The following is a 16650-nucleotide window of genomic DNA, read 5'->3' as shown; positions in this document are numbered from 1 at the left end:
GTGGGAGGGAGGGTGGTGGCGATGTCTTCTGACTGTGTGTGGCCACCTTTTATTGACTGCACTCAGCATACCAGCTTAGTGGTTCGCTATGGTGAACACAAATGTAGATACTTATATATAACGTGTGTATAGAGGGTATAAACAGCAAGAGAAGGTTTGGAGCCGCCATTTTGGTCAGGGCGGTGGCGTCGTCTGCACGACGCCACCATGCAGACGACAGTGTTGTTTACTGGTTACCATGATGGTCTTTGGGCACCATACCAGTTTATTTGTACAAGTATGGTGAATAAAACAGGTAGATATTTATACATAATGTGTGTATATAGCATAATAACACCACACAGTATTGTTGGAGGAGAAATATTAGTGCATCTGGCCTTGAGGGTGGAAGCCATCAGCTGACTGTGTGAGGTCCTATGTCTTAGTGCCTTTACTCACCATACAAGCTTAGATGTACAGTTATGGTGACCAAAACATGTAAATACTTATATATAACGTCTGTATATAAGATATATAGCGTAATAACACCACACAGTATTGTTGGAGGAGAAATATTAGTGCGTCTGGCGTTGAGGGCAGCAGCCATCAGCTGACTGTGTGAGGTCCTCCGTCTTTGTGCCTTTACTCACCATACAAGCTTAGATGTACAGTTATGGTGAACAAAACATGTAGATACTTATATATAATGTCTGTATATAGTGAATTATAGCAAAAACAGTATTGTGGGAGGAGAATGTGGGCGAGTCAGATGACTTGAGGGAGGGCGGGAGTGGCTGGCAGGTACACGGCGGTCACTTCTCGTTACTTTTTGACTCGTAATAGCTACTTAGTGGTTCGTTATAGTGAACAAAACATGCAGATTCTTATATATAACCTGTGCTTATAGTGTAATAACCGACAAAGTATTTGTTCACTGATTGATGAACATAATAGAATCAACAATATGCACACCATATTTTTGAGTACAGCAATGATTCACTCATTTTATTATATAAATATATCAAACTACACACTATTGAATAATATTACAGCAAAAATACTATGATAAATCAATCAGAGACATTGAAATAATTAGGTAATTATCTCTTTGTGGCAACTCCGGCCTGACACGTGGCGAGCAACTGACCGCCTGGGACGCACGCTGAGTCAGCACCTATAATTTGCCAGACTTCCCCGCCCTATAGCGGGCAATATATGCCACTTACGATTTTTTTATTATTTTTCCCGTGATCAGTTAACACAAATTAACAGGTTAGGAATATAATTTTTTTTTTCAAAATTACATGCGCTTGTAAGGAAGAAAGGATATTATACCCCTAACATGTTAAGGGTTAAGTTAATATTTTTGGGGGTGTGGAATGGATTATTTTAATTTACATTATTTCTTATGGGAAAATTTGTTTCGACTTACGACCCGTCTCCGGGAACGGTTTAAATTTGTAAGGCGAGGCCCCACTGTAAATAACTGTCACTGCTCCCTAACCCTCAAACCGCTATGGGACCAAATGCAATTCACACCTACAGGCGCAACAAAAAAAAAAATCCCCAAAATTCTTTTGTCTTATAGAAGTGTTCTTTTCTGTTCCCTGATCACGGAAAAAAAAAAAAAAAAAATCGTAGGTGGCATATTTTAGCTGCAATAGGGTAGGGAAGTGTGGCAAAAAAGGGGCGTTGGCAGAGCCTTCACCAGACGAGGTCTACTCCGCCCGAGCTGTCAGACGGCAGTTGCCACAAATATATTATTACCTAATTATTTCAATGTCTCTGATTGATTTTTTCTTAGTTTTTTTGCAGTAATATTATTCCATACAGTGAATTGTGGTATATTTATATAATAAAATGTGTGAACCATCGCTGTACTCAAAATTGTGGTGTGCATATTAGTGACTCAATTATTATGTTCATAAAACAATAAACAAATAGTTTTGCTGTTGTTACACTATATATACAGGTTATATATAAGTATCTACATGTTTTGTTCACCATAATGAACTACTAAGTTGGTCTTGTGAGTCAAAAAGCAACGAGGAGTGACCGCCACACACCAGCCAGCCACTCACTGCCACTCCCTCCCTCAACACCACCTCACTCGCCCTCATTCTCCTCCCACAATACTGTTTTTGCATTTATTCACTATACACAGACGTTATATACACGTATTTACATGTTTTGTTCACCATAACTGCACATCTAAGCTTGTATGGTGAGTAAAGGCACAAAGACGTAGCTACTCACACAGTCAGCTGATCGGCGGCCGCCCTCATGGCCAGACGCACTAATATTTCTCCTCCAACAATATTGTTTGTGGTGTTATTATGCTATATACACACATTATATATAGGTATCTACCTGTTTTCTTCACCATACCTCTACAAATAAGCTGGTATGGTGGCCAAAGACCATAGTGGCCATCAGTAAACAACATGCCAAGTCGTACAGACGACGCTCCTCCTTCACCAAAATGGCGGCTCCCAACTTCTCCTCTCGCTGTTATCTCACACTATACACACATTATATGTAAGTATCTACATTTGTGTTCACCATAGCGAACCACTAAGCTGGTATGGTGAGTGCAGTCAATATAAGATGGCCACACACAGTCAGAAGACGACGCCACAACACTCCCTCCACAGCCTTACTCCTCCCTCCATGGAGCACAGAGCTAAATATCACCACAATCCTGCTATTATCAGAATCCTGTTCAGTTTTATCACAGTCAGGGGGCTTCAGTAATACTATCACTGCTAAATAATAGCAGTATCATATATATTATGACATTTGTAGGCGATGCTGTGGTCAGAAGCTGAACAGTGGTGCTGTGAGCTTGTGCTGCGTGTGCCAGCCTTGGTGGCTTGCTCAATACTGATGCTCTTACACCCAAGAATATTGGCCTGGATTTTTTTTCCTAGGTGCCATCTGGCAACTATCGGTCGTGGCTGTACTATAGCTGCCCCTATCCCAGGTGGGGCGTTTGAATTATAGCGCTAGACACGAAATCATATATTATATGATGTGCGCGGTTTAGGTTTTGTCACTGATATTATATATATATATGATTTGCGCGGCTTAAGGGTTAACCCTTAAAGTGCGCATCACGTCATATGATGTGTTGGAAGTTGTTCCAGTCAACTGCTCATCACGTCATATGACGTGTTGGAGTACTACGCAAGATTTAAACGGCTCGCGGATACACGGGGTTCACCACACCTTCATCAGGGCTCTTGTAAACAGACGCCATTCAAAAAAAAAATCGTGGGCCAAACTCCCGGGTGTTAGGGGCCTCTGTATTGAGTGAGCTACCAAGCCTGATGCACACAGTATGAGCTAACAGCACTGCTGTTCAGCTTGTAACCACAGCATCGCCTAAAAATGCCATAATATACTTGTTCATGCTATTATGTAGCGATGATATTATTACAGAAGACCCCTGACTGTGATAAAACTGACCAGGGTTCTGATAATAGCAGGATTGTGGCAATATTTAGTGCTGTGCACCATAGAGGTAGGAGTAATGCTGTGGGAGGGAGGGTGGTGGCGTTGTCTTCTGACTGTGTGTGGCCAACTTTTATTGACTGCACTCACCGTACCAGCTTAGTGGTTCGCTATGGTGAACACAAATGTAGATACTTGTCTATAATGTGTGTATAGAGGGTATAAACAGCAAGAAGAGTAGGTTGGGAGCCGCCATTTTGGTGAGGGCAGTGGCGTCGTCTGCACGACGCCACTATGCAGACGACGGTGTTGTTTACTGGTTACCACGATGGTCTTTGGGCACCATACCAGTTTACTTGTACAAGTATGGTGAATAAAACAGGTAGATATTTATATATAATGTGTGTATATAGCGTAATAACACCACAAACAGTATTGTTGGAGGAGAAATATTAGTGCGTCTGGCCTTGAGGGCGGCAGCCATCAGCTGACTGTGTGAGGTCCTACGACTTTGTGCCTTTACTCACCATACAAGCTTAGATGTACAGTTATGGAGAACAAAACATGTAAATACTTATATATAACATCTGTATATAAAAGCAAAAACAGTATGGTGAGTGGAGATTGGTGGCAAGTCAGGTGAGGTGAGGGAGGGAGGGAGGGATTGGCAGCCAGTGGCGGGCTGCCACTGCCACTCAGCATACCAACTTAGTGGCTCGTTATGGTGAACACGAATGGAGATATTTATATATAACGTCTATATATAGTGAATAAAAGCAAAAACAGTATTGTGGGAGGAAAATGTGGGTGAGTCAGATGACTTGAGGGAGAGCGTGAGTGACTGGCTAGTACACGGTGGTCACTCCTCGTTACTTTTTGACTCATAATAGCTACTTAGTGGTTCGTTATGGTGAACTAAACATGCAGATACTTATATATAACCTGTGTATATAGTGTAATAACCGACAAAGTATTTGTTCACTGATTGATGAACATAATTGAATCAACAATACGCACACCATATTTTTAAGTACAGCGATGATTCACTCATTTTATTATATAAATATATCAAACTACACAGTATTGAATAATATTACAGCAAAAACACTATGAAAAATCAATCAGAGACATAGAAATAATTAGGTAATTATCTCTTTGTGGCAACTCCGGCCTGACAGCTGGTGATCAACAGACCGCCTGGGACGCACGCTGAGTCAGCGTCTATTTTTTGCCAGACTTCCCTGCCCTATAGCAGGCAATATATGGCACTTACGATTTGTTTATTATTTTTCCTGTGATCACTGAACACAAATTAACACTTTCGCGGTATCAGGACGCACCCCGGCGTCCTGTTTCACCTACCCGCTTCCGCTAAGTGGACATAAAGTTATGTCCTCTTTTAAAATATTTGTATAAAATTCAATTTTAATCCGATTTCATTGGGGTTTGTTTCAAACGACGCGCCATGAAGTTCTCTTTCTCACCACTAGGCCGCCCGGCGCGTCGGCCTACCCGGTCACGTGACGGGCCCATTGTTTTCGTGTCACGTGTCGATCACGCTCCCCTCGCGCGCCAAACTCGAGCATTTTTACCCGTTTCCGTGTGGATTATACCCAATTACTTCATCAAAAATGGATCCAGGTCAAGGCCCAAGCACTTCTACGCCCAAGGAAGCCTCCAGGTCATCGAAAGTGGACAAAATAACCCAGATTTTTAAGAAGTGGAGCGTAGTGAAGCTCACACCAACGAAAATTCCAGGCCTTGTGGAGGATTTATCAGAAGCTGAAGGTGATGTAGAGGTATTGGAGGAAGATGTTGGATACCACAACGATTATAGTGGACCTAGACCTAGAGGGAATGATACGGCAACGAGTGATGAGGAGACTGAGGCCCTCACCGAGGAAGAGGAGGCACCGCGACCCCCTCCTCCTCCTCCATCTCGGCGCACACGTGGTGCATCTAGGCTACCTAGAAAAGTAGCTACCAGAAATGTTGCTCGTCGTAGGAACACACGACAAACTGTGCCATGTGATTCTGAAAGTATAAGTGATGAGGAAAGTGAGGATTCATTCGAGCCTCCTGAAAGGCGTACACGTACAATACGTACTCGGCAGGCTGGGGCTGGTGAGGGCTGGAGTCGTAGCAATACTCCTCCAGTTGTTGATGATTTTACTGGAAATCCAGGACTGAAAATTCCCAAACCTACTAGTGCACTGGCTTATATTCAATTGTTCATCACGCGTGCCCTCCTTGAATTCTTGACCGTTGAAACAAATTTGTACGCCTCGCAGTTATTCCGGATGGCCAATGAAAATGTATCAGATATTTGGAACCCAGTGAAGGTGAGTGAAATGGCGCGATTCATAGGACTGTTCATATTGATGGGCATAATTAGGCTCCCAACTATGAGGATGTATTGGCAAACAGCAAAGCCATGGCATGCTCGTTTCTTCATCTTGTTCATGACGTCCAGACGATTCCAGCATATAAACCAGTTTTTCCACACATTCAATACCAATGCAGTGCCCGTGAACAATTGTGATAAGTTGATAAAAGTGAGGCCAGTGATGGATTACTTGAAAGAGAGGTTTGCTGAAGTTTACATCCCCAAGAAAGAGTTGTGTTTGGATGAGGGTACAATGCCATGGCGAGGCCGACTATCCTTCAAAGTGTACAATCCAAACAAACCAGACAAGTATGGTGTGAAACTTTATATGCTTGCTGAATCTGTCTCTGGGTACATATATGACTTTGACGTATACTCAGGTATTGGTAAGACGATAGTGGATACAGTAACGGGGTTGATGCAGCCTTTAGTGAACCAGGGTTACCATTTGTACATGGATAATTACTACAACTCGGTTACCCTGACAGAAACATTGAGAGAACTTGGGGTGTACACATGTGGCACAATTAGAATGCTACGTGGCGCCCCAAAGGTATTGCAAGCTCTAGCCAAGGGTAAATTTCCACTTGATACCACCGTATACCGCCGCAAAGATAACACCTTCATTCTCCTGTGGAGAGACAAGCGAGTAGTCTCAATAATTACCAACATCCACAATGCAGACACTCAGCAAGTTCAGTGAAGGAAACGAATTCGCAAACGAGACGGAACAAGTGGAATACAACGGGTAACAGTGAACAAACCGACTGCAATTTGCGAGTACAATAAGTTCATGAAAGGTGTGGACCACTTCGATCAAATGGTTAAATATTACCATTTTACCAGGAAAACTCACAAGTGGACCAAAAAGATTACCTTTTATTTCCTGCAAATGGCATTGCATAATGCCTATGTTTTGTACAAATACAACACAACTGATCGAAAAAAGCTAACATTGCTACAGTTCCACGAAGTGGCTATCTGGGCCCTATTGCACTGGGACACAGAGGAGTGGCCTAAAACAACATCATCATCTCAACACTTGCGGCACGCTCCAGACATAAATGATGACACAGCTCCTGCCAATGCTGACGCCATGCCAACTCCCGGACCATCTGGTGTGAGGCGGCCTTTGTTCACTACACCACCTCAAGATGAAGCAGCAACCGATTCTGAACCCGACATGTCTGCCACACTGCCAGTTGACGAAACTGTTTTGTCAGATGAATCTGACTCTCCTGCAAATGTTTCACCTCAACCGAGAAGACCTGGCCCTATTGTTGATTCAGAAAATCGCATGAACACAAAACTGAAACATGAACTTTACAGACTGCCCAAACGTCTCAAGTGTCATGTATGCGCACGGTCTGGTAAAAGGAAAGACACGAACATAGGATGCAGGACCTGCAATGTTGCACTCTGTGTTATTCCCTGCTACACCAATTACCACCGGAAAAGGGTGTATTGGGTGGTGAAGAAGTAACCACCCGCAACAGCTTCACTCCACCTACAAACCATCTGTTGAGCAACTTCAGGAATGAAGAACCTGAAGAAGGTGGAGTGAAGAACAAATGCTCAACTTACTGTTCCACAACCAGCCTTCCCTTGGTAAGTACACCTATTTGGTCCAAGTTTGTGTAGTATAATTTAGCTCATAGAACATTCTATTGCGAACGCATTGCCACAAAAATGAATGACATACATACAATAATAATATCAGGACAGTGAAATAAGTATAAACTTTCAAAGCAACGTTTCGCGCATGTGTCGTCCGGTCACCGTTACCGGGTAACAGTGCGCCCACTTCCCACACTCTTGCGGGTGGGCCGCGACCATTATTCTACGATTATATTCATATCACCGAGTTGGGAATTTCATTGGGAGTCCATTGATACCAAAATTAAGGCTGTAGGACAATTGTAGAGGTGATAATAATCCCAAGAATAAAAACATTTTGTTGCTGTTGGGCGCTCACGGCGACTCATCTTCGTAGTTATTTATTTCGTGCTGGTATCTCTATAGCTTTCGTGACTTTTTTTTACTGATGTTCTTCTAGAGAATTTTATTGCGAACACATTGGTAACAAAATGAAATACGTAGCATGAGAACTAAGGTCAGGAGAGTAAAAAGAGTATACACATTTTTGTTTTTACGCTTAAGCGATAAAAACGCCGCGCGCACATACGGTTGTTTCCCTGACCTTCGCCGGGAGCGTGAAAGTGTTAACAGGTTAGGAAGAAAAAATAATTTTTTTTCTTTTTTTTTTTCAAAATTACATGCGCCTGTGGGGAACAAAGGATATTATACCCCTAGCATGTTAAGGGTTAAGGCTCTTCAGAGTGGGCCAGGTTCTGAATCTGGTCCATGGCAGGCCAATCAAATTCTGCAACCGATGCGACTTAGTAACGGTATACTATCTGTGATAGTAGCTTTGGGGAACCACAAGACGACACCCCCCTAAAAGATATGATATCCTTATTGGGAAAACCCAATAATTAGTTAGTTATATTAAAATATTGATGCCTCAAATTTTTTTGCCTGATAGTAGTGAAATAAGAAGAAACCTAAAACTATATAGACTTACACTGGAGTTGAGGAATGAGCTTTTTGAGTTGAAGGCTCTCAACTTTCTGCTGTTGGGTTACAGTCCGTAATTTGAGATTCAAGTGGTGCAGAGGAAGTTTGCCCTTAGTCTTCTGCTGTTGGGACAGGATCTGTTCCTTGAGTTGGGAGCAAGGCTGAGGCTCTGTAGAGCTGGTCCTCAGCTGTTGGGAAGACTTCTGTAGCCGTAGCCCCAATTGAGGCTTCACTGCCTCCACAGCAACGAGGTTGTGTTGGGCTTCAATTTCAACTTGCTGGGTTTGGAGGCTTTGCTGAGCTGCAATCTCAGCTTGCTGGGTTTGAAGGCTTTGTTGAGCTGCAGTTTCAGCTTGCTGAGATTGGAGGTTATATTGAGCTGCAATCTCAGCTTGTTGGGTTTCATCTGGCATTTTGCACTTCATGTTCTGTCAAGAAAACTTTTGTTAGATATATTGATGCCTTTATTCATACTGATATTAACATTCATCTATGCACATGAGACCAACACAAATACTGTACAGGGTAATCACAACAATGTCAGGTTGATAACATATCAAGGACTGAGGCAAGACCCTACACTATTTACACAAACTGAGAAACTTGAAAATCCTTGCCTAACTTAACCTTCCCTACAAGCTGCATCATTACAACTATATCCCAGTCAGTTCATAATGTTGGGGCATGTTTGTTTAAACATACGCCTATGTTCACCTAGCAATAAATGTGCACCTGGGATGTGGCAGCTGATGAACGTTGCATCCCAGGACAGGTGGGCTACTGGCCTAGGAAGGCCTTGAAATGGTTTCAAGTACCCATCAATGGAAAAAACTTTATATTCATTCAATGAATCTTGCTCTTTGAAGCACCATGCTTTCCAGTACAAACATTAACCCCCGTGCTGCTCAGCTATTAATAGCCTTCAACACTGCCTGGCACAATAAAAAAAATCCTAAGGTTGTTAAAATGTGTTTCTGATCAAGGGAAAAATAATAAAAAAATCCTAAGCGACATATTTTGGCCACAATAGGGCGAGGAAGTCTGAGCAAAATTGAGGAGTTGACAGAGTAAGCATCCTGTGACAGTCTCCTCCACCCATGCTGACAGGTGGGAGTTGCCACAAAGATATTATATTATTTCAATGTCTCTGATTTATTTTTTTATCTTTTTTTTCTATGCAGTAATACTATTCAATAGTGTGTAGTATGATATATTTATATAATAAAATGTGTGAAAAACTGTACAACTATGCTGGTATGGCATCCAACTTAGTGGCCACCAATACCCTCAGCCAGCAGACGATGCTATCTCACTAACCAACATTCTTCCTCTAATCATACTGTTTGCAGTGTTATTACACTATATACACACACATTATACATAAGTATCTACAGGTTACATTCACCATAATTGTACAACTAAGCTGATATGGTGTTCAGACAAAATAGTTGCCACAAAAAAAAAGTGTTGAATGTTATGAAACGCCATTTTCTGGGTGAGACCCGGAGACTTCCCGGAGCTATGCAGGCTGAATGGATATGTATAACTTTCTGGCATCAGTCAATGTGCAGGGAGTTCTTGCCTACTGGGGACCACGAACCAGAACCTAGCCTCCTCAGAGAGGCACGAGGAGCAATGGCCTATAGAAACTCCCATGTGGTTGGGAGCATTCTATGTATGCTATCAACCAGGTCTGACACCCAGAGAGGTAGGCGTCCCAAAACAAACCCCTATTCTGGTGGAACTACTGCTACTGAAAGCCAAACAAGTGGACAGAACTCCCCAAATTAAGACTAGCAAATTAGCATGAGGTCATTACATTGCCGAGTCGCCGTCTGCGCAACCCCCCCCCCCCTTGTTTGGGTTGGGCTTCCCCCTTAACCCTTACACTGCTCAGGGGTCCTGGGGACATTTACACCCCTGTGTGCGCAAGAAAAAAAAAATTCAAATTTTTTTTTTTCGTCTTCTAAACATGTTAATTTGTGTCCCCTGAGCACGGGGGAAAAAAAATCATAGGTGACATATTTTGGGCGCAATTGACCGAGGAAGTCTGGCAAAAAGTGGGCGTTGACAGAGCGGTCGTCAAACCCGGTCAGCTTCACCCGCACTAACAGGTGGGAGTTGCCACAAAGATATTATTACCTAATTGTTTCAATGTCTCCGATTGATTTTTTCTTAGTTTTTTTGCAGTAATATTATTCAATAGTGTGTATTGCAATATATTTATATAATAAAAGTGGTGAATAATCGCTATACTCAAAAGTATGATGTGCACATTAGTGATTCAATTATTATGTTTACAAAACAATAAACAAATAGTTTTGCTGCTATTACACTATATACACAGGTTATATATAAGTATGTGTATGTTTTGGTCACCATAACGAACCACTAAGTTGGTATTGAGAGTCGAAAAGCAACGAAGAGTTACCGCCACACACCAGCCAGCCACTCGCTGCTACTCCCTCAACACATGCAACTTTCTTCCCCAACAATACCATTTGTGGTGTTATTACACTATATACAGATGTTATATATAAGTATGTATATATTTTGTTCACCACAACTGTACAGCTAAGCTGATATAGTTAGTTCAGGCACTAAGAGTCGTCCCTATACACAGCTGGCGGCTCCCTCACTCATTCAAGGTCACATGCACTAAACTTTCTCCCCCAACAATACTGTTTGCAGTGTTATTACCCTATATACACATATTATATATAAGTATCTAAATGTTTATTCACCGTAACTGTACACCTAAGCTTGTAGAGCGCCCAAAGAGCATAGTGGCCACCCTCTAAACAGCTAGACAAATCGTGCAGACGACATCACCTCCGTCACCCAAATGGCTCCTCCCAGCATAATCCTTTTGCTGTTATTACACTAATACACACACATTATATATAAGTATCTACATTTGTGTTCACCATAGAGAACCACTGAGCTGGTATGGTGAATGCAAACAATAACAGGTGGCCACACAATCAGTAAACGATGCTGTCTCCCTCTGTCTCTCAGCATCACTCCTCCCACAGTGCTAATTATTACAACAATCCTGCTATTATCACAACCCTGGTTATTTATATCACAGTCAGGGGTCATCTGTAATATTGTCATCGCTAAATAATAACAATTATATATTTATTTTGACATTTTTTGGCCATGCTGTGGTCACAAGCTAAACAGCAATGCTGTTCGCTCATGCTGCGTGAGCCAGCCTTGGTTGCTCCAACAGTACTGTGCCTCTCACACCTGAGAAAATTGCCCACGATTTAACAAAAAAAATGGCGTCTGTTTACAAGAGCCCTGAGGAAGCTAATGTGAACCCCGTGTAGCCGCGGGCCATTTGAATCGGGCCTGGCACCCTATGGCGTATATATACGCCATGCGCACTGTGGGACATGTTACTCAGGGCGTATATATACGCCATGATCAGCTTAAGGGTTAACCCTGGAGGGTTAAGGGGGGAAGTCTCAGACCCCCCCCACGCAATGGCGATCTAACCGTCAGTTCTTAGACTGGATGTCAAAACACCGCCAACCAGAGGGAGGGAGGGATGCCGGGGAGTCTCTAGGGTCTCACCCAGAAATGGCGTTTCATTACATTCAATGCTGGTTTTCTGGGGGGGAGCCCCGTTGGCTTCCCGGGGCTACCTCACCAAAGATAAGGAAAAGAGGGAAGGACCTGGAAGGTGAACACTACGTGCCATACTCAAAAACAAGACAACTGACAAACTGAAAGACCCTACAGACGACCTAGGAGACCCGAAACCCAAAACAGGAAGGAAGGGAGGGAATTCGGGCAATCTAAAGTGCCCCACACGGCCACAGAGGCCAATACAAGTAGAGACTAGCAGAGAGCTACTACTGAACACAACACATAATGCACCCCTGGCCTGACCAACCAAGCAACAAGAACCCAAGGACCCCTCTGAAAACTAGCTGACCCTTTCAGCGGCAGATAAAAGAAGACTACCGCAAACAAGCCAAAACTACCATCAGGACCAAACGAGCAGAAAAACTCCTGCGCCGGAGAAGAGCCTGAAGCTACCGAACCGTCCCCCAGAGGCCAACGCCAACAGGAAAAAAAAAAAGACGCGGAAAAAAAAACTGAACCGAAGGGGCCACAACAAACCAAGGGGAAGAGAGAAAAAGAGATCACCCGGGCCAACGAATCGGATGGCACTGGAGGCACAGGACCAGGCCGGAAGTGAAACAACACACAAGACAGGTGGCAGAACGGGTCAGAAGTAACAAGACCGAACGCAAGCTGAAGCGGCTCCGCCAGCACAACACGATACGAGGCGACTTTATGCGGCATAAGATGACGGTCGTGGAACAACCACGAAAAGACAAAACCACCCTATCAGAGACCGAAGTACACTGACGCAGAGATAGGAAAAAACGGAAGGACCGCCAGGAACTTCATACTGCCGTCTAGACGAAGCACGCAGGCGAGAGACCGACAACGAAGCCACGTGCGCCCCATACAATGGATGATTGACTCGAGACACAAACTCCAGATGTGAAGACTCGAGAATGAACGAACCAGCCTCATATCGGGCTGGACCGATCAGCTGAAAGAGGTGGTGCCGTGAGAAGACCCTTGAGTTCGGACACCGAGCAAGCAGCACCTGAAACCAAGGCTGGGCCGGCCATCAAAGAGCCAGAAAGGCAACTCTCACCTAGTAAGTACCTACGCGAGCCAGGATCTGGAGCAACAGCAAAACCCCTGGGGAACTGTCCGAACGGAGCCAGATCGACGAGCCGCGAGAGACCCAAACCCTCCAGAGTGACATCCACACAGCTACGAACTCCTGCACCGTGCTGTAAGCCTGACCGAAGGGCGAAACCCACTGACTTTGGCCGGCCAGGTGAGCACTGGTCAGAAAGCCCCAGCCCAGAGACGACACATCCGTGAACACAACGAGTGAGGGCTCAGGTAGGTGCCAAGGCACTGAACGCTGAAAAACCCCAAGAGGCAGCCGGGGACACAGCAACCGATGCAAAGCCCCTGGAGGCCGAACCAGTGGTCGCGGGAGAGGCCGAAGGGATGTTCCCGAAGAAACAAGAAAAGCCAACAAAGCCACACCCAAACCAGCGGGTAGACCACCATGGAAAAGGTCTAGCTCCCCGCACAAACCCCTGAGTAATCGCCACGTGACCCAGGAGCCCCTCAGAAACAGACGACGAAGGTGGGAATCCAAGCGAAGCAGAGCCGCCGGAGGAAGAGACAGGGAAGAGGTCCAAGCGTCCCACACAAAACCCAGCCAAGCCCGAACCTGAGAGGGAACCAGATGGGACTTCTGCCAGGACACCAAGAACTCGAACCCGGCAAGCCGGGAAGAACCAAATCCCCTGCGAGCAGACACGAGGACTGGCTGGAAGCCCATAACAGCCAGTCATCAAGGGAGGCCAGAATCCGAACACCTAAACAGACGCAGGCGGGCCATCCCAACCTGAGGAAGGAGTGTGAAAACGCAGCGCCAGACACAAGCCAAATGGAAGGCAACGAAAGCGATAACCTGAATGCCCCACAACCAAACCGAGCCAGTCCCTGAACCTCGAATAAATCGGGATGAGCCAATACGCGTCGTAGAGGTCCAGGAACACCATCCAAGTGTCCGGCTCCAACAGAAACCGGACCTGGGACAGAGTTGTCATTCGAAACGAGGGGCAAGAAACCCACGGGGTCCAGATGGGAATAGTCCAGAATAAACTGGAGGTCTGAGCAGTTCCATGTCGGTGCCAGAAACAGGCGGGAACCCACCGGAGAAACGAGGTTATTTCGACCACATCCAAGTGAACCCACTTCGAGGTGACTCGACCAACATGTTAAACAAGCTACGAGGATGAGGGAAGGGGACGTTCCCTCCATGCTAGATTTGATATTTACCAGGAAGGAGGAAGAGATATTTGACATTCAGTACCTTCCTCCCTTGGGTAAAAGTGACCATGTCTTTTTGGGAATAAAGTATGCAATGCGTTATAAGCTGGAAGAAAATAAGGAGGTTGAAGCAGTTGAAAAACCAGACTTCAGGAGAGGACATTATGGTCACCTTAGAAATTTTTTTAGTGAGTATAATTGGACAGACTTGATGCTAGGCAAGGAAGTGAATGAGATGTATGGCAAGTTTTGTGAAATATATGATAAAGGCACAAAAAAATTTATACCAAAACAGAGATGCAGAACTAGGAAACAGGATTGGTTCAATAGAAATTGCGAGAGGGCTAGAGACCGAAAGACACAAAAATGGAATCAATACAGGAAGAGGCCGAACCCCCAAACATACCAGCGATACAAAGATGCGAGAAACAACTACACGGCAGTGAGGAGAGAGGCAGAAAGAAATTTTGAAAAAGGGATTGCGGACAAATGTAAAACAGAACCAGGTCTATTCTATAAATTCATAAACAACAAATTGCAGGTAAAGGATAATATTCAGAGGTTGAAAATGGGAAATAGATTCACGGAAGATGAAAAGGAAATGTGTGAAACACTAAACGAAAAGTTCCAAAGTGTGTTTGTACAAAATGAAATCTTTAGGGAACCAGATACAATAAGAATTCCAGAGAACAACATAGAACACATAGAGGTGTCTAGAGACGAAGTGGAAAAAATGCTCAAGGAGCTCGGTAAGAACAAAGCAGCTGGCCCAGATGGCGTTTCACCATGGGTTCTGAGAGAATGTGCATCTGAGCTCAGCATTCCACTTCACCTGATCTTTCAGGCATCCCTGTGTACAGGAATCGTAGCAGACGGGTGGAAACAGGCTAACATAGTTCCAATCTACAAAAGTGGCAGCAGGGAAGACCCCCTCAATTATAGACCTGTATCATTGACAAGTGTAATAGTGAAAGTATTGGAAAAACTAATCAAAACTAAATGGGTAGAACACCTAGAGAGAAATGATATAATATCAGACAGACAGTATGGTTTTCGATCTGGAAGATCCTGTGTATCGAATTTACTCAGTTTCTATGATCGAGCCACAGAGATATTACAGGAAAGAGATGGTTGGGTTGACTGCATCTATCTGGACCTAAAAAAGGCTTTCGACAGAGTTCCACATAAGAGGTTGTTCTGGAAACTGGAAAATATTGGAGGGGTGACAGGTAAGCTTCTATCATGGATGAAAAATTTTCTGACTGATAGAAAAATGAGGGCAGTAATCAGAGGCAATGTATCAGAATGGAGAAATGTCACAAGTGGAGTACCACAGGGTTCAGTTCTTGCACCAGTGATGTTTATTGTGTACATAAATGATCTACCAGTTGGTATACAGAATTATATGAACATGTTTGCTGATGATGCTAAGATAATAGGAAGGATAAGAAATTTAGATGACTGTCATGCCCTTCAAGAAGACCTGGACAAAATAAGTATATGGAGCACCACTTGGCAAATGGAATTTAATGTTAATAAATGTCATGTTATGGAATGTGGAATAGGAGAACATAGACCCCACACAACCTATATATTATGTGAGAAATCTTTAAAGAATTCTGATAAAGAAAGAGATCTAGGGGTGGTTCTAGATAGAAAACTATCACCTGAGGACCACATAAAGAATATTGTGCAAGGAGCCTATGCTATGCTTTCTAACTTCAGAATTGCATTTAAATACATGGATGGCGATATACTAAAGAAATTGTTCATGACTTTTGTTAGGCCAAAGCTAGAATATGCAGCTGTTGTGTGGTGCCCATATCTTAAGAAGCACATCAACAAACTGGAAAAGGTGCAAAGACATGCTACTAAGTGGCTCCCAGAACTGAAGGGCAAGAGCTACGAGGAGAGGTTAGAAGCATTAAATATGCCAAAACTAGAAGACAGAAGAAAAAGAGGTGATATGATCACTACATACAAAATAGTTACAGGAATTGATAAAATCGACAGGGAAGACTTCCTGAGACCTGGAATTTCAAGAACAAGAGGTCATAGATTTAAACTAGCTAAACACAGATGCCGAAGAAATATAAGAAAATTCACCTTCGCAAATAGAGTGGTAGACGGTTGGAACAAGTTAAGTGAGAAGGTGGTGGAGGCCAAGACCGTCAGTAGTTTCAAAGCGTTATATGACAAAGAGTGCTGGGAAGACGGGACACCACGAGCGTAGCTCTCATCCTGTAACTACACTTAGGTAATTACACTTAGGTAATTACAGAACGCAGAAGAGGCCTGCCCCGCCAGCCTCGAAATCCCCCCAAAGGAGGAGGAGCCACCCAATACCACTTCAGGCTGCACGAAATGAC

At 43.9% G+C, this 16650-nt stretch overlaps 1 protein-coding gene across 8 annotated transcripts in view; it reads right to left on the bottom strand.

Annotated features, from left to right (window-relative positions):
* LOC123763717 (uncharacterized) overlaps positions 1-16650 on the bottom strand; it is a 413873-nt gene that overhangs the window by 176896 nt on the left and 220327 nt on the right. For all 8 annotated transcript variants that reach the window (XM_045751026.2, XM_045751043.2, XM_045751066.2 and 5 more), the window contains exon 5: positions 8403-8823. In XM_045751026.2, the coding sequence (XP_045606982.1) occupies positions 8403-8823 (421 nt within the window). The remainder of the gene's footprint in view (positions 1-8402; positions 8824-16650) is intronic.

This window comes from Procambarus clarkii, chromosome 5 (genome assembly GCF_040958095.1).
Source record: "Procambarus clarkii isolate CNS0578487 chromosome 5, FALCON_Pclarkii_2.0, whole genome shotgun sequence".
Lineage (NCBI taxonomy): Eukaryota > Metazoa > Arthropoda > Malacostraca > Decapoda > Cambaridae > Procambarus > Procambarus clarkii.
The sequence above is the reverse complement of the archived record's forward strand: the minus strand, read 5'-3'. Positions and strand labels throughout refer to the sequence as shown.